The sequence below is a fragment of the Helianthus annuus genome, chromosome 6 (genome assembly GCF_002127325.2).
Source record: "Helianthus annuus cultivar XRQ/B chromosome 6, HanXRQr2.0-SUNRISE, whole genome shotgun sequence".
NCBI lineage: Eukaryota > Viridiplantae > Streptophyta > Magnoliopsida > Asterales > Asteraceae > Helianthus > Helianthus annuus.
This window is the reverse complement of record NC_035438.2, coordinates 68,610,193-68,637,523: the sequence shown is the minus strand read 5'-3', so window position 1 is coordinate 68,637,523 and position 27,331 is coordinate 68,610,193. Positions and strand designations below refer to the sequence as shown.

General features: G+C 36.3%; 1 protein-coding gene and 2 long non-coding RNA genes across 4 annotated transcripts; 1 reads left to right on the top strand and 2 right to left on the bottom strand.

Moving 5' to 3' along the window:
* Positions 1-141: 141 nt before the first annotated feature.
* On the top strand, positions 142-1,960 carry LOC110864042. The gene is made up of 3 exons (XR_002549569.2): positions 142-414; positions 992-1,063; positions 1,759-1,960. It is a non-coding gene; the product is annotated as an uncharacterized LOC110864042 (long non-coding RNA).
* A 1,175-nt stretch (positions 1,961-3,135) lies between these two features.
* On the bottom strand, positions 3,136-4,305 carry LOC118479915. Of its 2 annotated transcripts, none has more exons than XR_004861508.1 (7): positions 4,206-4,305; positions 4,084-4,131; positions 3,937-3,984; positions 3,799-3,855; positions 3,669-3,710; positions 3,518-3,574; positions 3,136-3,448 (listed from the first exon to the last, which is right to left on the bottom strand). It is a non-coding gene; the product is annotated as an uncharacterized LOC118479915 (long non-coding RNA). The 2 variants fall into 2 exon arrangements; XR_004861509.1 differs by having other exon boundaries at positions 3,136-3,442.
* A 4,655-nt stretch (positions 4,306-8,960) lies between these two features.
* On the bottom strand, positions 8,961-12,243 carry LOC110864043. The gene is made up of 7 exons (XM_035974173.1): positions 12,054-12,243; positions 11,711-11,862; positions 10,430-10,556; positions 9,491-9,547; positions 9,369-9,416; positions 9,222-9,269; positions 8,961-9,141 (listed from the first exon to the last, which is right to left on the bottom strand). Exons 1-7 carry the CDS (start codon positions 12,241-12,243, stop codon positions 9,062-9,064), a joined length of 702 nt encoding a protein of 233 aa, XP_035830066.1. The 3' UTR covers positions 8,961-9,061.
* Between the last annotated feature and the right edge of the window lie 15,088 nt (positions 12,244-27,331).

Sequence of the window (27,331 nt, the reverse complement as noted above, 5' to 3'; positions counted from 1 at the left end):
CCACATCACATGTTAGTATAAGATGATAGAGGGGCAATTTCGTCTTTTTCCTTAATGTTGACTAAAAGTGTAAGTGATAAGGATCGAGGAGGCAGGTGACTTTGCTTCCTTTCTCTTTTGTTTCATTTATTACCATTTGTACTTCTTCTACCCATCACATCTATTCACTTCTTTTTCTTCTACCCATCACATCTTCTCACATCTCAATTCTCCTAAAGAAAAGTGGAGAGAAAACAATTAACCAGAGACACCATTGAGAAGGTTTTGCATTTAACATGGATAAGTTGAACAACCAACTACCATAGAGTGTTGGCGGTGGTGGTACGGTGACATTCAATGAACATTGCCGGTGGTGGTACGGTGACAATGAACATTGCCGGTGGTGGTACAGTGACATAATCACGCTCCCAAAAAGTAATTTATACCTCCGTTTTAGTTTTTGTTTTGATTTCAATCGTTACCCCCTTTGTGGGTTTGTTTTTTATTGTAGATTTCTGCTATTTGTGACCAGGGTTTTCTTGTTCGTATTTTTGTTTTGCGGTTGATTTATGAAGTGTTTCGTGTTCAGTCCGTAGGGTTTTTTCCGCAGATGTAAAATTGGGGATGTATGTTGTGCTGTTGTACGTTTGCTAGTTTTGTTTTAGAAGAGATTTTAGCTACTGAGTTTACATGCACACCAGGTGTTTGTTTTAATACCTCAATGAAAGATGGCCCCTTTTGTTTCAATTTTCGAAACGACTTTGTTTTCAGTTTTTAACTATGCAGTGTTTTGGAGCAGACCTCAGGTTGTTAATTTGTTTAGAACACCAGATGATGGCCTTTGGTATTTTGTTCTACATATCTAAATAATATATTGAAATTGAACACTTGGTAAAATGATTGAACAGACCAAAGTAACACTCTTGGTTTCACAATGTTTTGTTATCCGCTTTTAGAATAGGTTGGTTTGAGATTAAGTTCAGATATATTTTTGAATCCTATATTATTACAGGTGGAGGTTGACTTCAAATTGGCAACCAAAGAGCATGAAGACTCAATTTCAGAAGAGGCTCAGATTACAGAGGTTGGTTCTTCATTTTCATGTATTCAAGCTTAAATAAATTTGATTATAGCACTAAATGTATCCTCAACATATTATAGAGGTTAACCTGCAAATGTTTATAGTTCATTCTTTTTTTAACTAAATTGCTGCATTAGTTATGGTTACAAATTTTTTTATCACATTAGTAATCTAAATTTTTCGAATAAGTTAATTTAGGATAATTCATGCATTTAAATAGACATTTGGCTATTCTCAACCCTTTCAACTTTGAAATACATTTAAATGCATGTATTTTTTCTTTAATTGTATTTTTTATGAAACAAGTTTTTATATTTTCTAGAAGGTAAAAACATGTGTGATTTACACTTGTATTAACAATATTATTTATTTTATTCTGTCCCAAAAAGTGTGTTTTATGAATTAAATTTTTATATTTTTTGGAAGGGAAAAACATTCGAGGTTACACTTTAGGGTCACCTAAAAAAAATGCACCAGCATCTACACTTTTTGGTGACATTAAAAAATGCACCACACATTAAAAAAAGTGTAACTAGTTATTAATTCTCGTGCTTGTAGATAGTGAAGATAAGCAACAAAACAGATAAAAATGACCACATGTGTTTATACATTCAAACATTTGTTTTGCTTGGGTGTTCTCTATCTTCAAAAACGTTTCGTATTGCGAGGAATGTTGATGTTTTTTAATTGGAATGCAGGGAAAGCAAGGCATCTACCACCAAATTGGAAAAATGTGTTAAAGGGAAACTAATAAGTATATTTAATCTCAAATTATTATTACATTAATTTGTATAGTTTGTGTTTACGGATTTCTTTGTAACATTGCGAAAATGTTTTGTTTTATGTATGGTGCAATGATTATATATCTTATTACCTGGTTATATAAAAAAACTTGTGGGCTTTGTTTTTTATTTATATGTAGAAATGTAAAATGAAAAAAAAATGTATATGTTGTAGCATTAATGTGTATTTCTATGTAGGACAAAATATGAAAAAAAAATATTTTTGTAACATATAACTCGGTTTGGGTAGTATATGAACAAATGATTGAAGGCTAATCAACTAATGTAGATATGACTCGGTTTGTGTAACATATAAAAAATGGTTTTTGTGGATATTATTAAAAAACGCTAGATAAATGGATGTTGTAATTAATATATAGTCTTTTAAAACACTTTGTGTAAAATTTTACACATTTTACATAAAAAAAGTCAACCTACAAAGCAATGTAATAAAAAATATGTAATATAGATAAAAATGAAAATAAAATAAAAATGTAAGAAAAAAATATGTAATTTCGTGGTTCATATCTAGTTTTTGACTTATGTACCTACTTCTATGACATAGATTAAACTATTTACTGTTGATTTTCACTTTATTACACTGACACATCTTAAAAAAGTTGGCTGTGCTACTTTACATACCTGACACATTTATACTCTTTTTTTGTAAATCATATTAGGGCCTTCATTTTTACTTCAATTATAAATGTAACTTATACAATTAGTTTTTTCACTCCTTTTGTATTTTCCCGCCAATGCCCCATCTATGAGATTGTATGTATTTCAACCAGTACATTTTTTTTCAGGGCTGTTATTTCTTAGCAAGTATTTACACTTGATGTAACAAGTCTCTTTTATAGTTGTTGTCACTTCATATTAAAGTTTTGAACTTTTAATTCTTCCCTCCTTTTTTTACCCAAACGTGATACATATATATATTATTTTTTTTATTATCACATCACAAAGAGACAATGAAGAGTCATTAAATTAACATATGTATTTAAAGTGATGTTAAGAAGTTATTTTGAATTAATATTAACATATGTATTTGAAGTGATGTAACATTGATATTTTGGATAGATGATGAGATACACACCATTCCTAGTTACAAAAGTCAAGGAGGTTCATATAAATGTAGCTGTTGGATGTTAGCAATGTAACAAATCCTATATTCATATATGTTAGCAATGTAACCGAGTCTCAGCATTGTTACAGTTATTTGTAATATTTTATGTAATACAACGTAACTGGGTTTTAGCAATGTAACAAATTCTATATTCATATATGTTTTGCTAGTTACATATTTAACAATTCTAAAAAAATAAAATATTTGATGTATGTAACATTTATTTTTGAAGTTACAGATAAAATCGGGGAAAGATAAATCGAAAACCATGCATAGACGCTGAATGTGTTTTTATTCTAGACCACTTATGCGTGGTTTTTGGGTGTTTCCCACTTCGGCTTTTCACTCGTTCATGTTTTCCTTTTTTTGTTTTTCCCACAACAACTGCATCCTTTCTTGCCTGAACTGGACGGCCATTGTCACCTAAGGCGTTGTTATTTAACAAATCTCCAGTCCTCCCTGAGTCACTGTCCACTGAAACTAACATACCAACTTTCTGTTACGATTTACATATTTTCTAAAGAAGGAAAAAAAGTTTTTTGTACGTACTTATTAGCTTCCTTATGACAAATTTCTTTGTTTTGCTATGCGCCCGTGATTGCTAACCTATTAATATAGATTTTTTTAACAATCAGTATTAAAGTATCGAAAGATATCTTTATGTAGATTCCTAAAGATCACGTTTAAAACAGTTTTGTACCTCCTCTGGTACGTGTTGCTGGACCGCCCGCATTGCCGTCAACTTAGAATGTTTTACAAAGTTCATGTACATAAATATTAGATGTCAATAAGATGTAACAAAAAACTTACATACATAAAAAAAAACATACCTTTTTTTAATTTCTCCATGTTTTGCCTGGGGGTGTCTAAATCACTGTCCGGTGAAACTGAGGCACGAAGTTCGTTTAATAATTTTTATAAAACATAATTCTAAGATAAGCAAAAGAAAAAAAAATGTTTGTACGTACTTATTAGCTTCCTTTTTTGCACCTTCTTAGCACACTGCGCTTGCTGACCTACATTTGTACATGTTTTATATAAATCATAAAAAATTAACAAGCTTTACAAAATATATGTCTTAACAATAAAAAAGACTAATTTTAAACTTTTTTTACCTCCTCTTGTTCGTGTTGCTGGACCGCCCGTGTTAGCATCCGCTGTCACTATTTAGAAAGCTTATATACATTAGACATAAACATGACAACAAACATGTAATGAATTCAAAGTATTTACGTACATATTAGTTGCCTGCTTACGCGTTTCTCGACAACCGGGGTTTGGCAAGCCTTTTTAGCTGCATTTTTTAATTGTGAACAACATTAATAAAAGAATGTATAAACATAACTAAAAACAGTTTTTGTAATTATTAACACATGGGCTCATTTTTTTTCCTCGGATGTGTTTTGTTATACTTAGCTGTAATAGCCAATTACTGCAAAGCATCAGATTAAGAGGCAGTCAATTTATGGTCCAAATCATTTTGTAGCTCAGATAAATGACTAGTAGATAACAAATGCAGGACCACAATCACCAGTAGATCACTATGGACCAGTTCAATTTATAGCAAACATGGATTATTTTCTCATACGAACATTTTTCCCACCCTTTTTATCCTTTTATTTTTCATTATCCCCCAAAAACCTTAATATTTTTTTTCCACTTTTCATTATGTATTGATATACCCTAAATAGCCCTTTTTTCTAATAAACAGAGTATTCGTGTAATGTATTTTCTCAAATCAACACAAATCGGAAACCCCCCCCCCCAAAAAAAATGATCACGTATTCACCCAAACCCCCTTTTAACTAAGCGTCTAAAATGTGAAATGGTCCAAAAAAAGAAAAAAAAAACCCTAACCGTACACATTCATTAAGAAAACTCAGATGGGTTTTATAAAGGAACCGAGAAATCTCTTGTTAAGTGTAACACCTCGAAAATTTCGTCCAATAATGCATTGACACGTGTCATAGACTTCCGTTATGCGAAAACATACTTTAGAGGGACTAAAGTTGACAAACAGTGAAAGCTATGGAACGTAAGGGTCCAAAGTGTCAACAATGGATAAATAGACTCCATAATAACCCTACGTGGTGTTTATAACCCTAAACGGATAGATCATGGATCATACGAAGCGGAAAATGCACGAAAGTGAGGAATTACAAACTATAGGGACTAAAAGTGTCAACATGTTGAATTTATACCTCTGAGTGATCTTTTGGTAGCCCCGAAGCTTTGTAATGCTAGAATATACTCACTAGAATATGTGGTAAAAATTTCATGAAGTTTCGTTACCGTATGAGAAAGTTATGGCCAAAACCGTACTTGAGGGGTTAAAAGAGTCAACGTCAAATTTCATGGCTTTTCGGGTGAGCGCAAAGTTAACCGAGGACTTTACCATGTTGGTAAAAGTCCCAAGGTTCCTAAAAATCAAGTTTGAGGGTTTAAGAGTCAAGATAAACGGCAAAAACCTCGCGTGCGAAGAACAGGGACCAAAACTGCAACATTTAACAAATGTTTGGGAGCTGCAGACCCCAGGCGGCCCGCCTGGGCTGCCTTACGCGGGCCGCGACCCGTGCCCAGCTGCAGAACTCGCGAACAGGGGCTGTTTTAGTCCGATTTTTGAGTTGAGGACAGCTTGCATCACCTCCCAAATGCTCCAATCAACTTCCATGCATGTAAGGACACCTGGGGACATCTCACAACACCTGAAACCACTTTAAATCTGATCAAAATCACTACAATTGAGGTCTTGTGTTAGAAACAAGAACACTAGCAACCTTCAAAAATTCACAAGGCATCTCCAGGAACTTTCTGATCGACAAGGTTACTACAAAGTGCTATCTAAGCTCCATTAGGACTCTTGTAAGCATCCATAACTTCCTCTAATTCGTTCTAGCATAGATTATTAGCCAAAAGTCAATCCGTAGTAAATATAGTTTGACTTTTCGATTAAACGAGGATGGCTCTGTCATTTCTCAAAATGAAACTACTTACAAGTTGGTATTTATGTGGGAAACAAACCCTCAAAAGGGTATTCTCTGATTCCCACTCTAAGCATGCTATTTGTCGAGTCAAGGTTGTTCTTAAAAAGTCAACAGGAAGTGTTTTTGCAAAATATAGCATAAATGGTAATGTAGATGACATGCAATCAGTTTGATCATCAAAAATAACTTTATAATGAATATAAGAATATGTTTTATCATGATCAACTCGACAATCTGTAGTATAAACTCGGATCGGAATCGAAAGTCTTATAAAACGACTTTTTCTTTGACTCTCGGTTCGGATCCGTGCATGCATGTTTGAGATCTGCATTAGAGCTTATTTTTGACCATTTATATTTATGTGTAACTCTCTGGAAATTTACAAATTGATTCCATGCTTAACCGATTCATATGCATGTTTCCGATTATGCTTAAAGTTGACTATTTTGCCCTTTTTGCTATAAAACGTGATTTTTGGAAAAGTGAAAGAGTAGAAATCTTTATTACTAATTTATAAACTTGCACCGAAAATTTCATATCAGTTGGAGGTCCAGATTTTTAGTTATGTCCGATATCGTAAATATAGAGCTTTATGTTGAATAAACGGCGTAAATAGCATATAACCTGTTTAAGCCCACTTTTTGATATAAAACTTTTTACCCACTGATGTTATATAATATTTTGGGATTTTTGAGAATTTTTATTTAATTTTTGGCTGATCGTATCATAGGTCTCTAAGTTTGATTCGGTTAATACCGGTTTTGACCTTTTAAGTCATAAAATGAGTTTTATGCATCCTTTTGACCCCAAACCTTTTTCTACTGATTTTATTTGTTAAATAAATTATTTTGAGCATTCTGGAAATATAAAAATCTCAGCTTTCTTTTGAAAACCCGGAAACGGCTCTAAATCGCCTTTCTAAGCGTTTTTAACGCATAGTATGCGTTATACCCATATTAAACATATAAGGATTATACCTACTGATGTATTTAGCATATTTTTATAAAATAACAGTAAGTATAAGTTTTTGAACTCAGATTTCCAGCTTTGACATTTTTAGCCCTTGTGAAATTACCAAAATACCCCTAAGGTGCATAGTTTGATTTTAAATGATAAGTTTTGTATATGGGTCATACCCTACTGTTATAATATGTCAAATTAAGTATATTTACTGTATAAATCAGACCTGTAACTCAGATTTCCAATTTAACCCTTTTATAATCTTTTAAATGACCAAAATGCCCTTATAAGGCATAAATTGAGTTTAAATTCATTCGGGGCATAATGGAACATAACTTGCTGATATTATATCATATTTAAAGCATATTATCTCAGGGAACTTGCATATGACTCTTTTGGCTACCCGTAACGCTCTTTTAGCGCTCGGTTCGGTTTATGTAACTAGTTTGCATAAATTGACCGAAACGGGTCAAACGTTATCATTTTTGTCTCAAAATCCAGAATGTATTTAGTATACCCATATTATACAAGTATTCAAACTTGTCGGGTCTAAATCACATTCTATCCGGTCTTCGCTTAATCGTGCGCTTGAACCGTATCGTCCTTAAAACTAACCGGTCAAGTTTAGGCTTAAATAAAAGACCCGTTAGGAATCTAATAGGTTATTATAAACCTTTGTTCCAGAATAGGAGGCCCAGTAAAAGCTACCTTCACTTACCAATTGTGATTCATACTTACTAAGGTAAATACTTTTAACTTATTTTCCCTATACGGGCTTGGGGTAAGGTATGTAAAATACCGCTTGGTCCGGCATCGAATCATTTAATCGTATAGTGGTTAAATCCATTGAGATGACCCTGTTTTGAATGTGTTTTATTACTTGAAGCCTTTGGGGGGTTAATGACCATGTCCCGGATATCCTTGGCATCATCTTACGAGATGGCCACGACCTGAGCACGGGGTGTAGGCGTACACCCGTCAGTGTATAACTCTATATTGTGGTGTGTCTATTAATCTTTAACCCGGTCTACGGATCGGGCTACTGAACGCGGAGTAACATGTAAATCCATTACAAGTTTATATTGCATAATTATCCCAAGTTATAAAAATATTTTATGCCATGTGCATTTAAATCAATTTTCAATCATTTTCAAAATGAGTCAGTTAATTTGTATTTACCAGTGTAAACTGACGTATTTTCCCAAAAGGTTAAGTGCAGGTACTACACGTACTAGGCTGGCTGTCTCCTAGAGCGTCCACAATAGTCTCGCAAGCTCGGACGACAATAAAACTGTTGAACAATTATCTTATTTTACTTGATCCGCCTGTGGATCCGTTTCAACTACTCGTGATATTTAATATTACATTTTAATTAAAGTTGAAATGAATCTATTTCTGCTTCCGCTGTGCATTATTATATTGTGTTGTTTGTCTATGATGATGCCAACTACGTCACCATACCCCCACCGGGCCCACCGGTGACACGTGAAAATTCGGGGTGTGACAGGTTGGTATCAGAGCCAACTCTGAGTGAATTAAACACTAGCCTTTGTGTTTAATCTCAGTTACACAATTGCACATTCCTCGATTTTCCCACAACAACTGCATCCTTTCTAGACCACTGAATGTGTTTTTATTCTAGACCACTTATGCGTGGTTTTTGGGTGTTTCCCACTTCGGCTTTTCACTCGTTCATGTTTTCCTTTTTTTGTTTTTCCCACAACAACTGCATCCTTTCTTGCCTGAACTGGACAGCCATTGTCACCCAAGGCGTTGTTATTTAACAAATCTCCAGTCCTCCCTGAGTCACTGTCCACTGAAACTAACATACCAACTTTCTGTTACGATTTACATATTTTCTAAAGAAGGAAAAAAAGTTTTTTGTACGTACTTATTAGCTTCCTTGTGACAAATTTCTTTGTTTTGCTATGTGCCCGTGATTGCTAACCTATTAATATAGATTTTTTTAACAATCAGTATTAAAGTATCGAAAGATATCTTTATGTAGATTCCTAAAGATCACGTTTAAAACAGTTTTGTACCTCCTCTGGTACGTGTTGCTGGACCGCCCGCATTGCCGTCAACTTAGAATGTTTTACAAAGTTCATGTACATAAATATTAGATGTCAATAAGATGTAACAAAAAAACTTACATACATAAAAAAAACATACATTTTTTTAATTTCTCCATGTTTTGCCTGGGGGTGTCTAAATCACTGTCCGGTGAAACTGAGGCACGAAGTTCGTTTAATAATTTTTATAAAACATAATTCTAAGATAAGCAAAAGAAAAAAAATGTTTGTACGTACTTATTAGCTTCCTTTTTTGCACCTTCTTAGCACACTGCGCTTGCTGACCTACATTTGTACATGTTTTATATAAATCATAAAAAATTAACAAGCTTTACAAAATATATGTCTTAACAATAAAAAAGACTAATTTTAAACTTTTTTTACCTCCTCTTGTTCGTGTTGCTGGACCGCCCGTGTTAGCATCCGCTGTCACTATTTAGAAAGCTTATATACATTAGACATAAACATGACAACAAACATGTAATGAATTCAAAGTATTTACGTACATATTAGTTGCCTGCTTACGCGTTTCTCGACAACCGGGGTTTGGCAAGCCTTTTTAGCTGCATTTTTTAGTTGTGAAAAACATTAATAAAAGAATGTATAAACATAACTAAAAACAGTTTTTGTAATTATTAACACATGTGCTCATTTTTTTTCCTCGGATGTGTTTTGTTATACTTAGCTGTAACAGCCAATTACTGCAAAGCATCAGATTAAGAGGCAGTCAATTTATGGTCCAAATCATTTTGTAGCTCAGATAAATGACTAGTAGATAACAAATGCAGGACCACAATCACCAGTAGATCACTATGGACCAGTTCAATTTATAGCAAACATGGATTATTTTCTCATACGAACATTTTTCCCACCCTTTTTATCCTTTTATTTTTCATTATCCCCCAAAAACCTTAATATTTTTTTTCCACTTTTCATTATGTATTGATATACCCTAAATAGCCCTTTTTTTCTAATAAACAGAGTATTCGTGTAATGTATTTTCTCAAATCAACACAAATCGGAACCCCCCCCCCCCCAAAAAAAAATGATCACGTATTCACCCAAACCCCCTTTTAACTAAGCGTCTAAAATGTGAAATGGTCCAAAAAAAGAAAAAAAAAACCCTAACCGTACACATTCATTAAGAAAACTCAGATGGGTTTTATAAAGGAACCGAGAAATCTCTTGTTAAGACACATCAAAACTTTTTAAAACCATAGAAATACTCCATTTTCACACAATACGTGAGATGATTCAAAAAAAAGAAAAACCCTAACCATACACAGTCATTAAGAAAACCCAGATGGGTTTATAAAGGAACCGAGAAATCTCTTGTTAAGACACACCAAAACTCTTTAAAACCATAGAAATCCTCCATTTAACACAACCCAAATCTGTATAGTTAAAACAAAGTTCATAATTCTAGTTAAGAAAGACCGACGCACCTGAAATTCCGATGTTTTTGTTGAATATCTCCGGCGAATTTTGCTCTGGACGGAAATATCCGTAGGGATTTTGGTCTGGATTATCTCCGGCGATTTTTTTGGGTATGGATGAAGAGGGATGAAGATTCTAAAAGAGAAAGAGAGAGAGAGAGAGAGAGAGAGAGTGTCTATTGTGTTTTGGTTTTTGAATTAATGAAGTCTGATAACAAGATAGGTAGGTTTGTAGGGTGATGATTAATAAAGTGTTTATAGTTCCCATTTTACCCTTAGGTACATTTTATATATTTAAAAATTGAGAGACAAGGATAGAAAAAGTAACAGATGCCAAAAGTTAATCCTAGCCATCCATCAACTCTAATCAATGGTTGTTATTGAGTTTTCAGGGTTTAATCAACTCAAGGAGGTTTTCGATTTATCCTTGCCCTATATATATATATATATATACATACCAATTTCAATATAGGCTCATTTAAAAATCATTTTTATGGTTTAGAATTATTGAGCCCAATACTAATTTGTTTTTTTTAAATAATAATAAAACATTACGGTAGGGCACATTTTTTTAAGCTCGAACATGGTACATGAATTATTAAAGACACCTCTAGGTGGATACATTGACTACGGATTTCTTAAAGAGGGACTCATGAAATGTGTTGGGGATTCAATTTTTTCCTTAGACCACCCGTAGTCGTTTCTTTTTTGGGCGTTTTTTTACAAATAAACGCCCCCAAACGCCTGAAGTTCCTCCCCCATGGGCGTTGTTTTGGAGATTTTGGACTGCACCGTTTTTTATTCAATGCCCAACTTCCTATTATTTGGCCAATTACATGCATTCTTGTTTTCTTGCCCAATCACATGCATTCTTCCTTTTAACATAATGCTCACATCCCCACTACACCCATTTTTGAAAAACGTTCCATAAAGCCCCTTGCTGACTGGATTGTCACATGGCGCAAAATGCCAAGGGTGGGGTTTCTTTCACTACGCATGGTCTTAGGTAACTCTACTCAATAAGCTACTTTTCTCACTTTTTTTAACTTTCCAAAAAGAGTAAACTGCCATTTTGGTCTCTGTGGTTGGGGCAGTTTTGCCATTTTAGTCCAAATTTCAAACTTTTTAAATCTGGGTCCCTGTGGTTTGCAATTTATTGTCATTTTAGTCCAAATCTCAAAAACTCTCATTTTTTACTGTTCCAACATGCTTTTTTTTTTGTCTTTTTGTGCAGGGGTAGTTTTGTCCATCTAATTTTAATATACCATAAACATATGCATCTGCATATACCATTGCAGACCAGAGAATTCTCAGATGGACCACCACCTGCCACAGCCCTCTCGCACCACCACCCCCACCACCACCTGCCACCACCCTCTCGCACCAGCACCAGCACCAGCACCACCTGCCGCCACCATCTTGCACCACCACCTCCATACAAACTTTTAACAAATTCATAGATCAGATAAATCACATAAATCACCACCGGAAGACAGGAGACAACTAATAAAAGAGAGAGAGAAAGCCACCGAAAGACAGGTGATAACCTAAATCGCTGCATAAATCAGATAAAAGAGAGAGATATGGAGAGAAAACCCTAACCATCTCACTGTTCCAGATCAATCAACACCACCATGTTCCCGATCAATCAACACCACCACATCGGTAACTTTCAACCCAGCAGCCCTCAAGGGCGCCGCCGTCTCAATCACAGACGTCCCACTGGTCACCAAATCCTCAACAATCAGACACGTCTGGTCGGGAATAAAGACCCCTTCGATGGCTTTGCTGGTGCCATAGGTTTTGATCTCGTTGGGGCGCATTAACATGGGGGTGTTGGTGGTGGTGGAGATGACGGTGGCGATGGGTAAGGCGGTGTAGGGGACGCCGCATGTAACACCTCAAAATCTCATGTCCAATAATGTATCAACACGTGTCATGGACTTTAAACGTGTAAAGAATTGATTTAGAGGGACTAAAGTTGACAAACAAGGAATCTATGTGCGTAAAAGGATTCAAAGTGTCAACAATGAATAAATATATCTTTAAATAACCCTACATGATGTTTATACCCTTAAACGAATAAATCATGGATCATACGAAGCTAATTATGAAAGAAAGTGAGGGATTACAAACTACAGGGGTTAAAAGTGTCAACATGTTTAAAGTATACCTCTGAGTGACCTTTTAGCAAACCCGAAGCTTTGTAATGATTAATTATGCTCACTAGAATGCGTGATAAAAATTTCACATGGTTTCGATTAAGTATGAGAAAGTTATGACAATATTCGTATACGAGGGGTTAAAAGCGTCAACGTTGAAATTTAAGACTTTTCGGTGATCGTATGAATAACCGGGGGACTTAACAAAGTTGGTTTATGACTTGGGGTCCTTAAAAGTCAAGTTTGGGGGTTAAAAGTGCAAGAAACCATGTTAAAATCAAGTTTGGAAGGACCAGGGGCCTAAAATGCAATATTTGAAACTTGCTGACCGGAGAGCCACCCTCACACGGCCCGCGTAAACCCTCTATGGGACCTTACGCGGCCCGCCTTAGAGTGCCAGCGACCAGATTCTTGGCAGATGTCTATTACAGCCAGTTTAACCGACTTAGATGCTTGGTTTTTCGATTCTAGGGGCATGTTTAATGGTTTTACTGCCCTAGGGACACTTGTAATCATCAGAAAACATCCATATACTTTGTTGGAATGATCTTGGAGCTCTAAGAAACCTATATAAGGGCCATGAGTTCATTTGTTCAAGTGCTCATTCACTTGCAACAATTCAAGCACTCATTTCTGGAGGTAGCTGACTTGGAGAAGATTAAGAAGTGTAGAAAAGATAGCAAGGACCTTAAGTAAGAGTTCTAATCCTTGTTTAGTTCTTTTAATTAGTTTTTAAACCAAAAAGTCAAACTGTCGTAATTAAGATTTGACTTTGTCATTAATCTTAATTTGTCCAGTCAAATTTGAAATTGAAAGTACCTATGAGTTGGTAATTATGTGGGCAATAAACTCTTAAAAGGGCACCCTCTGATTCCCATTCTAACTAGGTCAATTGTCGGGTCAAACTTGATATTAAAAAGTCAACAGAAAGCTTGTTTTCAAATTAATGCATAATTAGCTATGTAGAAGCTATGCAACCTGTTTTGTCATTAGTATAACTTGGTAATTAGTGTAAGAACATGTCTAAACATGTTCAACTCGACAATTTTCAGTTTAAGCTCGGTTTGAAACCGAAAGTCGCATAAGTGGAATTTTACTTTGACTTTCAGTTCTGACCCATTAGAGCATAGTTTAGGAATGCCTTAGAGCTTTATTAGGAACAAGTTACCTATAAGTATAACCCTCTGAGATTATACAACTTGGTTCATTAGTTATCCGATTCATATGCATATTTCCGTTAAATGCCTAAATGTTGACTATTATGCCCATACGACCTTAAAACATGAATTTTGAAAATATAAAAGAGTAGAAACCTTAGTTACTGATTTATAAACTTGTACCTAAAATTTGACATCAGTTTGAGGTCTAGATTAGGAGTTATGCTCATTAGCGTAAATGAAAAGCTTTTTATGAATTAAACGGCATAATTAGCATATAGCCTATCTAAACCCAAATTTTTATACCAAACTTTTTACCCACTGATATAAAATAATATTTTAGGATTTTTGAAGATTTTTATTTATTTTTAGGCTGAGCATAACATAGAGTTCTAAGCTTGATTCGGTAATTGTCGGTTTTGCCCTTTTAACTTATAAAATGAGTTTTACAAATCCTTTTGATATCAAACCTTTTTCTACTGATCTAATATGATAAATAGAATATTTTAAGCTTGCTGGAATAATAAAAATATCAGCTTTTCTTATAAAACCCGAAAATCGCTTAAAAATCGTCTTTTTACGCGTTTTAAGCGCATAGTATGTATTAAAACCATTTTAGATATATAAGACTTGATACCTACTGATATTTTAAGTAAAATTTGGTATTCTATCAGTAAGTAAAAGTTTTTAAAGTCAGATTCCAGACTTGACCTTTTAGGCTTAAGTGAAATTACCAAAATGCCCCTTCGGTGCATAGTTTAGTTATAAATGATAAATTTCACATGTAGGTAATACCCTACTGATATAACTTAGAAAAATTAAGTATTTTTACTGATTACATCAGACCCGAAACTCAGATTTATATTTAAACTCTTTTATAACCTTTTAAATGACCAAATTGCCCTTATGGGGCATAATTTGAGTTTAAACTCATTTGGGGCATAATAGAAGATATCTTACTGATGTCACAACATATTTAAGGCATATTAACTTAGGAAACTTGTATATGACTCTTTTGGTTACTCGTTACGCACTTTTCGCGTTTGGATCGGCTTATGTAACTAGTTTGCATATATTAGCCGAAACGGGTCAAACCATACCGTTTTTGTCTCAAAATCCAGAATGTGTTTAAGTTACCCATATTAAACAAGCATACAAGCTTGTCGGGTCAAAACCACATTCTAAGCCGGTCTTCGCGTTATCATGCGTTTGAACCGTATTTCCTTTTGAAAACTAACCGGTCTAAGACTAAGCTTAATTAACGACCCGTTAGGATTCTAATAGGTTATTAAAAACCTTCGTTCCAGATTAGGAGCCCAGTAAAAGCTACGTGCACTTGCTGTATTTGATTTATACTTTGCTCAGGTAAATACTCTTAACTTATTTTCCCTATACAGGCTTGGGATACGGTACTATAAAAATACCGCTTGTTCGGGTGTGTAGTCATTTAAATCGGATTGTGATTGATGTATTTACATAACTCGTTTTAATCTGTATTATTTGATGTATGGCCCTTGGGGGTTAAATGACCATGTCCCGGATATCCTTGGCATCATTCAAAGAAATGGCCACGACCTAAGCACGGGGTGTAGGCGTACACCTGACAGTGCATATGTAAAAACTGGTAGTCCACTTAAAGGAATCAACCTTGTGGGTATTATACCTGTGGCGTGTCAGTTAATCTAGACCGGCCCTACAAACCGGCCCTAATGGACGACAAATAAGTAAAACTGTATACAAGATTATTTTTAAATAATTGTCCCAAGTTATAAAAATATATTTTTGCCTGAGTGCATTCAAATTAATTTTCAAACTCTTTTCAAAATGAGTCAGTTAAGTTGTATTTACCAGTGTGAACTGACGTATTTTCCAAAAAGGCTAAGTGCAGGTACTATACGTAATAGGCTGGTTACTCCAGGCATCAATAATCAAGTCTCGCAAGCTCTAGATGTTAAAGTCTGTTGATCAATTTCCTTTTTCTTTCGATCCGCCTATGGATCTGTTTCAACTATTTTGTGATACTTAATATTACAATATATTCAGTTGAAATGAATCTATCTTTTGCTTCCGCTGTGCATTTAAATTTGTGTTGTTTGACTATGATGATATCAACTACGTCACGATACTCCCCACCGGTAATACGTGGAAATATCGGGGTGTGACACCACATAAGAGGTCGAAGGTGGTGGTTTTAGGGAGGGTGGAGATGTGATGAGGAGGTAGTGGTGGCGGTGGTGAGAAGGGAGGAGGAGGTGACGGTGGTGGAGATCTCTGCATTTGTGGAATTAGGATTTGGGTTTTTGCTCTGCATTTGGGGAAGATGACAACTGATTTATTTATTTGGGGGGTTTTTAATTAAGAAAATGTTTTAATGAAATGTACTTGGACAAAACTACCCCTGCACAAAAAGACAAAAAAAGCATGTTGGAACAGTAAAAAATGAGAGTTTTTGATATTTGGACTAAAATGACAACAAAATGCAAACCACAGGGACCTAGATTTAAAAGTTTGAGATTTTGACTAAAATGACAAAACTGCCCAAACTACAGGGACCAAAATGGCAGTTTACTCTCCCCAAAAAGTTACATTTGTTTTATCGGCGTCAAAGGTCAGCTTTCATAAGTGCTACATTATTCATCTCAAAGGTTAGGCATGTTAGCCCACAATTAAGCTGATTATCTTCTAAGTTGAGGAACAATCAAACTTGTCTTGGCGTAAGCACCTAAGGTTGACCATCACCTAAGTTGATGAGCCTTAAAAATTGAATATATTGACCAACATTGGTGAATGATGATACTTTAGCCGCATACTTCTATTTTTTAAACCTCATCTTTTGCAATTTAAATATGGGAGGTGATTTGAATAGTATTAAATTTTATTCGTACAATAACACAAAGCTGTTCTGATAACGTATAAATCAATTCATTTAATTATTTAAATATTGTCTCAACTTGTAGGATCGAATTTTCAATTGGTTTGAAAATTATTGGCCGGTTTGCTGTTTGAAATATTGACTGTCAAATTATGGAACTAAATCGGATCTTGCACGTGCCGCACTATAGGATCTGTTAGTAATCCATTCATATAGGAAGAAACTAAAAAAACAAAAACTAGAGTTAGAAATGCTAAAACAAGGTATACATGTGATGATATTTGTTACGGGGTAACGTTCTTATGTCTCTTTGGATGTTTAACCATCTTTCACACCTTCAACAATGCCCTAACCCTACTTTAAAGGGCATAAAACACATTGGGGTAAGTCACTTATTAAAGTGGTGGTGGAGGTATAAACATGAAAAGAAACATTGTGGGGGCGAACAATCACATCAATTCACTCACACTTGCACTCGACCTCATACGTGCCAATCAAAGAGGGTATCACGGGTACGTGGAATAACATAGCGAAAGTTGGAAAGGAACTCGACAAATACAATAAAAATCCAGCTCAACTGACGAAAGGAGTAGTAGGAAATGGAAAAGAAATACGGTTTTGGTTAGATTGGTGGGTCGGAGATGGACCGTTAAAGCATGGATTCCCGAATTTGTTCGCACCGGAAAGAAATAAAAAAGCATTGGTAGAAGAAAGGAAACCACGGTGGAAGTGGAGACAAAATCTGGAGTCGGCTGAATTACGCAACCAGTTTCAAGAAATGGGGGCATTGGCGCAAACACTAATCCTCGGCAATCAGGAGGATAGGTGGAAATGGGTAATGGCGAGAGATGGGACATTCTTGCTAGCATCAACCAGAATGGAATTAAGCAAATTTGTGGTTCCGTATTGTTCCTTCGAATGGATTAAATGGGTACCAAAAAAAAGTAAACATCTTTGGGTGGCGTGGAGTACAAGAACGGTTGGCAACCATGGTAGGATTAAAAAGAAGAGGAATGTTACCGGGTTCAGCCGTATGCAACCTTTGCCGGGAAAAAGAAGAAGATGTTGATCACCTGTTCACGGGATGTTATGTAGCATCGGTATTATGGCATAAAGTTAGCATATGGTATGAAGCACAACAAATTTTTGCTTTTACAACGAAGGATTGATCTTTTGGAATTTCACAAACAAGTGACAATAGAAGAAAAGAAAAGGAAAGTTATACAAGTAGTAATAATAGCAACATGTTGGGGGATATGGAAAGCGAGAAACGAAAGTATCTTTGGTGGGAAAAGAGCTAATATAGACGCGATTTTCGAGGAGATGCAAGCAACAACATACCTATGGAATAAATATAGAGCAAAAGGGCGGAACATGGAATGGAATAATTGGAGATGTTTCGAGGTGTCGAACATCTAATTTTATGTAATGTTTTAATCTATTTGGCGATCATAATGAGATAGTTAGCTTAGTAGCTTACTAAGCATATGATTGTAATTTGTGTAATGAAACTTTTGAATGATGAATGAATTTTTTTGTTGTTAAAAAAACACATTGGGCATTGGCCCCTTCATGCTATAGGCTCTCATCTCTACTTTTTGAACCCCTCATATCAAAAAAAAAAAAAAGAAAAAGAAAAAAAAAAACACATCGCCCAACCTTTTTTTGTTTCACCCAATCTTTTTTTTACATCTTACTCATCTTTTTTTTAACTTTCTAATTTATATAAATTAATTCCTATTTTATTTTAATGGAATGGTTACTCACGTGGTGATACCAAAACAGGGTGCTGCTATTCTGCTAAAAGGTATGAAAATGGTCTAGTGATGTTGCAGACACTTTATAATGTGGCAGCTAAAAAAATGAAACCATAAAGGATAGACTTAGAGGAGCTAAACGGTAGGTATTTCCGCATAATGTGTTTATTATGAGTGTTTGGCATCAAGTTTTATCGACTTTTTACTAAAATTGTAGACTAAACCGCTACGATAACTATAGTTTCGCAAAAATTAAACTAGTTAGGAAGATTGGTTTTGTTCAACCCGTCTAAGCGGGGTTGTATTCAAAATAAATTGTTTTTTTTCAGTGTTGTAAGCTATACCAGGTACCAGTAAGCGATATCAAACGAACAATTATCGATAATGTCAAAAACATGGAGTTCTAATGTGACAACCCGAACTTTCAAGGTTAGTTACGTTTAACCCTTGTGCTCTTAATTTCGTTAATCAGTGGTAACTCCGTTGTGTATGGTGCGTTGGGCCATTGGGTCACAATATTTAATCTCGATTGTTGTGTGTTCGATTGGGCCGTATGTGCAATTGTTTCCGTTCATATCTCAAGTATTCTCGGTTGCCTTTGTAAACCGACTCACCACATCAAAACTAATTAATAATAAGAGTCCCCCACATCACAATTGATTAACAGCAAGATCTGGCCCAAGCCTTTATTATACCCGAACCACTTTCCCGGCCCAAATGCATTATTATGCATAATACACGTAACCGACTAGATGGCCATTCAAAGTAAACCCTACTTGCAAACTCTTGAGCGACGGCAGGAGAACCAAGTTTCTGAATCGCACGGTTCTGCGGAGAAACCCCCCCCCCCCCTCTCATCGCGACTTACTGTATTCGATTGTCTTTCGCCTCTCGGTTAGTGAATCATACTCTTATTCATTCGTGATTGTACGTGCCTTAATCTTTTGTTCGTTGCAATTGTATGTGCACCGGTTCTTGATTTGTTTATGATCATATGTACTGTTCGTTCACTCATTGTCTAATATAATTGTTATGCATTGAATAACACGTAATCGAACATTTATATGTTAGAACTGGCATGCATGTTAATCGACATAGTCCAGGTAGCGAAGGGGGTTACAGACACAGGTTATGATTGAAATCATGAGCATAATGATTATTATGTTGATTATGTTAATTGTTTGATGTTTCCAGCACGATTCATAATCAATGATCTGTATAGTTAGGAATATATGTGTGCATGTGGTCGGTTTACTGTTATCGAGAATCACATGATTTCTATATGTGTCAGATTATTATATGTATATATACATAAGATAGGAGACATGGTAGTGGTTAATGAAATAGGTTAGTGTGAATGCATGTGTGAACATAATAACTTCTGGAAAACAACAGATGAATTAATAAACAAATGGTATCCAATTAAATTAACAGTAAGGTTTTGAGAGCATATACATTATACATGCATATCTGGTAATTTTGATGATGATGAGCCGATCACTTTTTGTTGAGTAGTTGGAGGTTATGATAGTTGGGCCACTTGTATACTAAGTTGGGTTATAGGGTGCATGGGTATCACACTTAAAGAAGGGCCGCACATCTAGTGTGGGCTGCTTCTTAACGGGCCAGCCATTACACTCGAGTCGCTCACATATCACATGAGATCATGCATTCTTTTGGGGCTTGGGGTATATGGGTTACTGATACATATTGGGCCGTACACTTAAAACAGTTTACTAGTTGGGTTGCTACTTGATTAGCGAACTAACCGTATTGGGCCGCACCTTCTAAAAATCATTCGTAGGTTACTGGCCCATGAATGAGTATGGATCGCACAAAGGGAACCGGGTCGTGTAACTTATTGGGCAGAATTAGGTGGGTCGTGTCTTGATATAATAGCTATATCAAACAGTTAGTAAAACCTTAATATGTGATTAACCTTATGATGTATTATATCATGATGGCAATTGAAATTGTGAAACCATGAATGGAATGACTACAGTTATCATGAGAGTATGGGCATAGTATGAATTTGTGATGTGAAACGTATATATACATATAACATGAGTGCTCGCTATGACTAGTGTGATACTACGTGCCAAGCTTGTTCATATTTGCATAATAAAGATATGTGATTTATATGTATAAGTAACTAACTGGTACCGAAACCCTATTAGGATTGGATTGTTCAACTGGTAAACAAAGTACTTAATCTTACCGAGCAAACCAAGGTGAGTTCATTGCATTTCTCTAAGCATGCGTCCCGGTGGTTTGGGACAACTGGTAAACATTTGGAGGGGAAACATTGGGTAAATAACTTAATCGGTTTTGGTTATTGCCTGGAGGGCAATGGGGGTGATTAGTTGATAGCGCTATTAGGTGGGAAACCTCACACCGGGCCGTAAGGACGGGCGTGAACTAATTATCTGGGTATGGCTATGGTTGTTAGAGGCACACTCCTCGGATACATATGGGCACTCTCCCTAGGGTATCTAACGAAGGCAACATAGCAATCAGTCGTAAGGGGTACCCACTCCCCGGATACACATGGGCACACTCCCTAGGGTATCTAACATGAGCAACATCGTAACGCAACGTTGAATCGCATTAACATACATCTGGTAACTCAACACGTTAACAAAACCTTGAACTCACCAGCGTAGTCTGACACACTTGTTTGCATGCTTGTAGGTCGTTAACGTTTGGAACATGGACTTGCTATCTGGGAGTGCTGGAGTGGTCATGGATCGAGACTCTTGGATTCACTTATAAACAATGCATTGATTTTGATTATTATTATGAAATGATTACATGCTTCCGCTACACAACTTTTGAGAATTGATATCATGTAGACATCTTATTTGGTAATTAATGTTATGACTTACCTAAATATTTATCATTGGTTCAATGTGATTGGTGGCTCGAACTCTGATGCGTAACACGCCTCGCGGGGTTTCCGCAGGTGGAATTTGGGGGTGTTACAGTTGGTATCAGAGCCATTGGTTATAGTGAACTAGGTTTTAAAACGTTTTGTAAAACCAGACTATAACCGAACCACTTCGAAAATCGATCATGACACTCAGCTCCAGATTGCAAGGTTCGTCTCTCTCCCACTTTATACCTTACTTGCTTAGCAGTCACACACTCACACCGTACATGAACTGAAACATTTAACACCATAGTGGCTCGATAGTGTGACACTACTCTTCGACTCATGTAAACCATAGAACTGTGATATCATCTGTTGTGTTGTTTGGACGGGGGAAACTTCAAGCGCAAGCTAAGAGGCACTGAGATAAGCATGCAAATTGCCTTATTATTTTGGGTGCACACTTAATAATAACGCAGGGTGCATGCAAATCCCAGTGAGGCTTAATGAGCGTGAGAAGGGTTCTGCCCTATTGTGTGTAAACTTGGTAGTTTGTAGATTTCAATGTGATACTCGACTTTTACCTCATTTCGACCCATAAGATTGTTCCCTTCTCTTATATAGAACCATGAGGGACAACGGAGGACGGGGGTATAAGTTAATCAACTCCCAGATAAACATGATGACATAAACAATAATCTTACTCCTTGTATCGCTAGAATTGCTATTACATAACAGTTTTCCTCTCTAAACTAGTCTATCCCCTAGCCCTTGCCTTGGCCGACGCTTACCGTTTAAGGTGACAGTTAGTTACTGTTCTTGATATAGATAAACCTATCATTCCATTATCATGGTCACACTACATTCTCGATTGTCTACGCATAAACTCCTATAACATTGTGCTCTAGTTTAAAAATAACCTGATAAACTCTTCTTTTGATACGTAGTGATCACTTCTTGTACTCCGAGGATGGTTGTGTATTATTTTATGACCATATCATTTCGAAAATATTTTCGTGTCCTTGTAATGAAACCTTTTGGTGACGTACTTGATGTTCCTAATACACACGCCTTAGTTCAACCCTTCAAAGTTGGCTTCATACACGTTCGACTAATTACACACTCAATTTCGTACATAGATTTTAGTGAACCATTCTTATTCGCATACGGCAGGCTTGACGACTGTGGAGAACGCTCCGATTAAACCGGATCACTATGACTTCGACCAACCGTTACTCTTCAACATAATTCTTATTGTGTCAACACCCTCAATGTAACGCTTCCAATGACCGGTAGTGTCACCTTATTTCTACTTATACCGCTTATGTGTGCAACCAACTACACCATCATCATCGGATTTATTATTCTACTAGTGATTCTAAAACAATTATGTGGAACAGATTGATGATAGTCACGTCTTGGTATGTGTTTCGCGTCTTATCTGGTTGTGGTAAAGTGGATATCATAGTTCTTGTCTAACCCTGTGGTACGCTAATTCTCGTTTGCCTAAATCTCTCTCTGCGAACATTAATCGAGAAGCAACAGGCCATACTTAAGATCATCAAGTGCAAGAACATAAAATAAAATTTTTACTTACGTAAGGTATGCCAAGGTCAAAATTCCTTCTTGTGTGAAAGCACCATACTCATGTATAGCTTCATCGACCTCTTTGTTTCATGCTTATCTTTCTTTGACCGAAGGCTGGTCATCTACTACAACCAACTGCGACCAAAATATCACGAACAATATCAACTGAAAATCTTTTTTTCCTCTGAACGAACGAGTCAAGATGATACCGGTCTGAAATAGGGATTAATGCCTAACCTGAGTTTTCATCCAATTGATTGATTGAATTGCTTGAATCACCTGTTCCAAGAAATTATATTTTCTTTCTCGAAGTCTTACATACGATGGCATCACCTTTGATCTTCGATAGGGGTGACTGCACCAGTTCTAATCGCCGGTAGCGATACCATATATAAACATATATCTCTTACACTCACTTTATCACATTCACATACTTTGCTTCTAGTAAATCTTGGTGGTGCACCCAACACACGTGATTTTGGGGTTGAGCATTTTAGCCTGTAACAAACTACCTTAACACATTTCCAGTTCGGTTTATTTCGTCGACCCTTTGTTTATGATGTACGACATTCGCCTCAATTCTGGTAAGCTCTAGATATACATTAGATACACTTGCTTCGTGAAGTGTTGGCTACTTAATATACAACATCCATGATAACTAAATACTGCCTTTTTTTGCAAGTCCCCAAATTCGAAGGCGTATAGCTCACCTAAGTTATATTTAGTGCAACAACCCCCCCCCCCCCGCGGTCGCACATGTTAGTGTGTCGGTCAATTCATAACACTCACGTAATGGTAATTCGGGGAATTACGGAATTACACATGGGTTAATTAGAACACTATTCCTGAGCAAATAAAGAAATATAACTTATGTGAATTTATATGTTATCTGACTTTATATGCTATGTGACTTATATATTATTTAGTGAACTTTCGTGAAACCGTATTTAACTACGTGTTTAGTGAATTATCGACAAACTCATAATTGGAGTCTAGAGTATAATATAGCCTAAATTTCGAGGACGAAATTTCTGTAACATGGGGAGGATGTGACACCCGAGCAAAATCCGCAATAATCCTAATTTCCTCACTTCACTCTTCTGTGCTTACTTGTCAAATTTCGGGACGAAATTTCTTTCAAGTTGGGGATGATGTGACAACCCGAACTTTCAAGGTTAGTTACGTTTAACCCTTGTGCTCTTAATTTCGTTAATCAGTGGTAACTCCGTTGTGTATGGTGCGTTGGGCCATTGGGTCACAATATTTAATCTCGATTGTTGTGTGTTCGATTGGGCCGTATGTGCAATTGTTTCCGTTCATATCTCAAGTATTCTCGGTTGCCTTTGTAAACCGACTCACCACATCAAAACTAATTAATAATAAGAGTCCCCCACATCACAATTGATTAACAGCAAGATCTGGCCCAAGCCTTTATTATACCCGAACCACTTTCCCGGCCCAAATGCATTATTATGCATAATACACGTAACCGACTAGATGGCCATTCAAAGTAAACCCTACTTGCAAACTCTTGAGCGACGGCAGGAGAACCAAGTTTCTGAATCGCACGGTTCTGCGGAGAAACCCCCCCCCCCCCTCTCATCGCGACTTACTGTATTCGATTGTCTTTCGCCTCTCGGTTAGTGAATCATACTCTTATTCATTCGTGATTGTACGTGCCTTAATCTTTTGTTCGTTGCAATTGTATGTGCACCGGTTCTTGATTTGTTTATGATCATATGTACTGTTCGTTCACTCATTGTCTAATATAATTGTTATGCATTGAATAACACGTAATCGAACATTTATATGTTAGAACTGGCATGCATGTTAATCGACATAGTCCAGGTAGCGAAGGGGGTTACAGACACGGGTTATGATTGAAATCATGAGCATAATGATTATTATGTTGATTATGTTAATTGTTTGATGTTTCCAGCACGATTCATAATCAATGATCTGTATAGTTAGGAATATATGTGTGCATGTGGTCGGTTTACTGTTATCGAGAATCACATGATTTCTATATGTGTCAGATTATTATATGTATATATACATAAGATAGGAGACATGGTAGTGGTTAATGAAATAGGTTAGTGTGAATGCATGTGTGAACATAATAACTTCTGGAAAACAACAGATGAATTAATAAACAAATGGTATCCAATTAAATTAACAGTAAGGTTTTGAGAGCATATACATTATACATGCATATCTGGTAATTTTGATGATGATGATGAGCCGATCACTTTTTGTTGAGTAGTTGGAGGTTATGATAGTTGGGCCACTTGTATACTAAGTTGGGTTATAGGGTGCATGGGTATCACACTTAAAGAAGGGCCGCACATCTAGTGTGGGCTGCTTCTTAACGGGCCAGCCATTACACTCGAGTCGCTCACATATCACATGAGATCATGCATTCTTTTGGGGCTTGGGGTATATGGGTTACTGATACATATTGGGCCGTACACTTAAAACAGTTTACTAGTTGGGTTGCTACTTGATTAGCGAACTAACCGTATTGGGCCGCACCTTCTAAAAATCATTCGTAGGTTACTGGCCCATGAATGAGTATGGATCGCACAAAGGGAACCGGGTCGTGTAACTTATTGGGCAGAATTAGGTGGGTCGTGTCTTGATATAATAGCTATATCAAACAGTTAGTAAAACCTTAATATGTGATTAACCTTATGATGTATTATATCATGATGGCAATTGAAATTGTGAAACCATGAATGGAATGACTACAGTTATCATGAGAGTATGGGCATAGTATGAATTTGTGATGTGAAACGTATATATACATATAACATGAGTGCTCGCTATGACTAGTGTGATACTACGTGCCAAGCTTGTTCATATTTGCATAATAAAGATATGTGATTTATATGTATAAGTAACTAACTGGTACCGAAACCCTATTAGGATTGGATTGTTCAACTGGTAAACAAAGTACTTAATCTTACCGAGCAAACCAAGGTGAGTTCATTGCATTTCTCTAAGCATGCGTCCCGGTGGTTTGGGACAACTGGTAAACATTTGGAGGGGAAACATTGGGTAAATAACTTAATCGGTTTTGGTTATTGCCTGGAGGGCAATGGGGGTGATTAGTTGATAGCGCTATTAGGTGGGAAACCTCACACCGGGCCGTAAGGACGGGCGTGAACTAATTATCTGGGTATGGCTATGGTTGTTAGAGGCACACTCCTCGGATACATATGGGCACTCTCCCTAGGGTATCTAACGAAGGCAACATAGCAATCAGTCGTAAGGGGTACCCACTCCCCGGATACACATGGGCACACTCCCTAGGGTATCTAACATGAGCAACATCGTAACGCAACGTTGAATCGCATTAACATACATCTGGTAACTCAACACGTTAACAAAACCTTGAACTCACCAGCGTAGTCTGACACACTTGTTTGCATGCTTGTAGGTCGTTAACGTTTGGAACATGGACTTGCTATCTGGGAGTGCTGGAGTGGTCATGGATCGAGACTCTTGGATTCACTTATAAACAATGCATTGATTTTGATTATTATTATGAAATGATTACATGCTTCCGCTACACAACTTTTGAGAATTGATATCATGTAGACATCTTATTTGGTAATTAATGTTATGACTTACCTAAATATTTATCATTGGTTCAATGTGATTGGTGGCTCGAACTCTGATGCGTAACACGCCTCGCGGGGTTTCCGCAGGTGGAATTTGGGGGTGTTACATCTAATCAGATCTAAACACGATTCAATAGAAATCACAAAAAAAACCCTTCAAGATTTCTATACGAAAATAACTCCATCGTTTAATCACACGAATCTCAAACGATTACAATAAATATCGAGACTAAACAATACAAAACTCTCAAGAACAAACACAATCAGATTAACGTAATCTGATATAGAAATCTAACGCAAGAAAACAACTCTAACTAAGAATTGAAACCCTAGATCTACTGAGTGAACATTCTTGTAGGGGTGCTAAACGGGTCGTGTTCGCTGGTTGGCAGGTTCAACCCGACCCGAACCCGAAAATTTTACACAAACCCGAACCCGACCCGAACCCGAAAATCGTATCATACATAAGAACCCGAACACGACCCGAAGTTTCGTGGGTTGACCCGAACACGACCCATTCAACCTGAATTTTTTTATTTTTTTTCAGAAATTAATATATTAAAATTAAAAGAGTTAATAGCCAAAATGGTCCCTGAGGTTTGCTCACTTTTGCCACTTTAGTCCAAAATTCAAAATTTTTAAATCTGGGTCCCTGAGGTTTGCATTTTGTTGTCATTTTAGTCCAAATTTCAAAAACTCTCTTTTTTGACTGTTGCAACCAGCCTATTTTGTCCTTTTGTGCAGGGGTATTTTGATCATTTTTATGAGTTATTATAACAAACTCAGATCAAGAACCCAGAATACCCCTGCGCAAAAGGACAAAATAGGCTGGTTTCAACAGTCAAAAAAGGGAGTTTTTGAAATTTGGACTAAAATGGCAACAA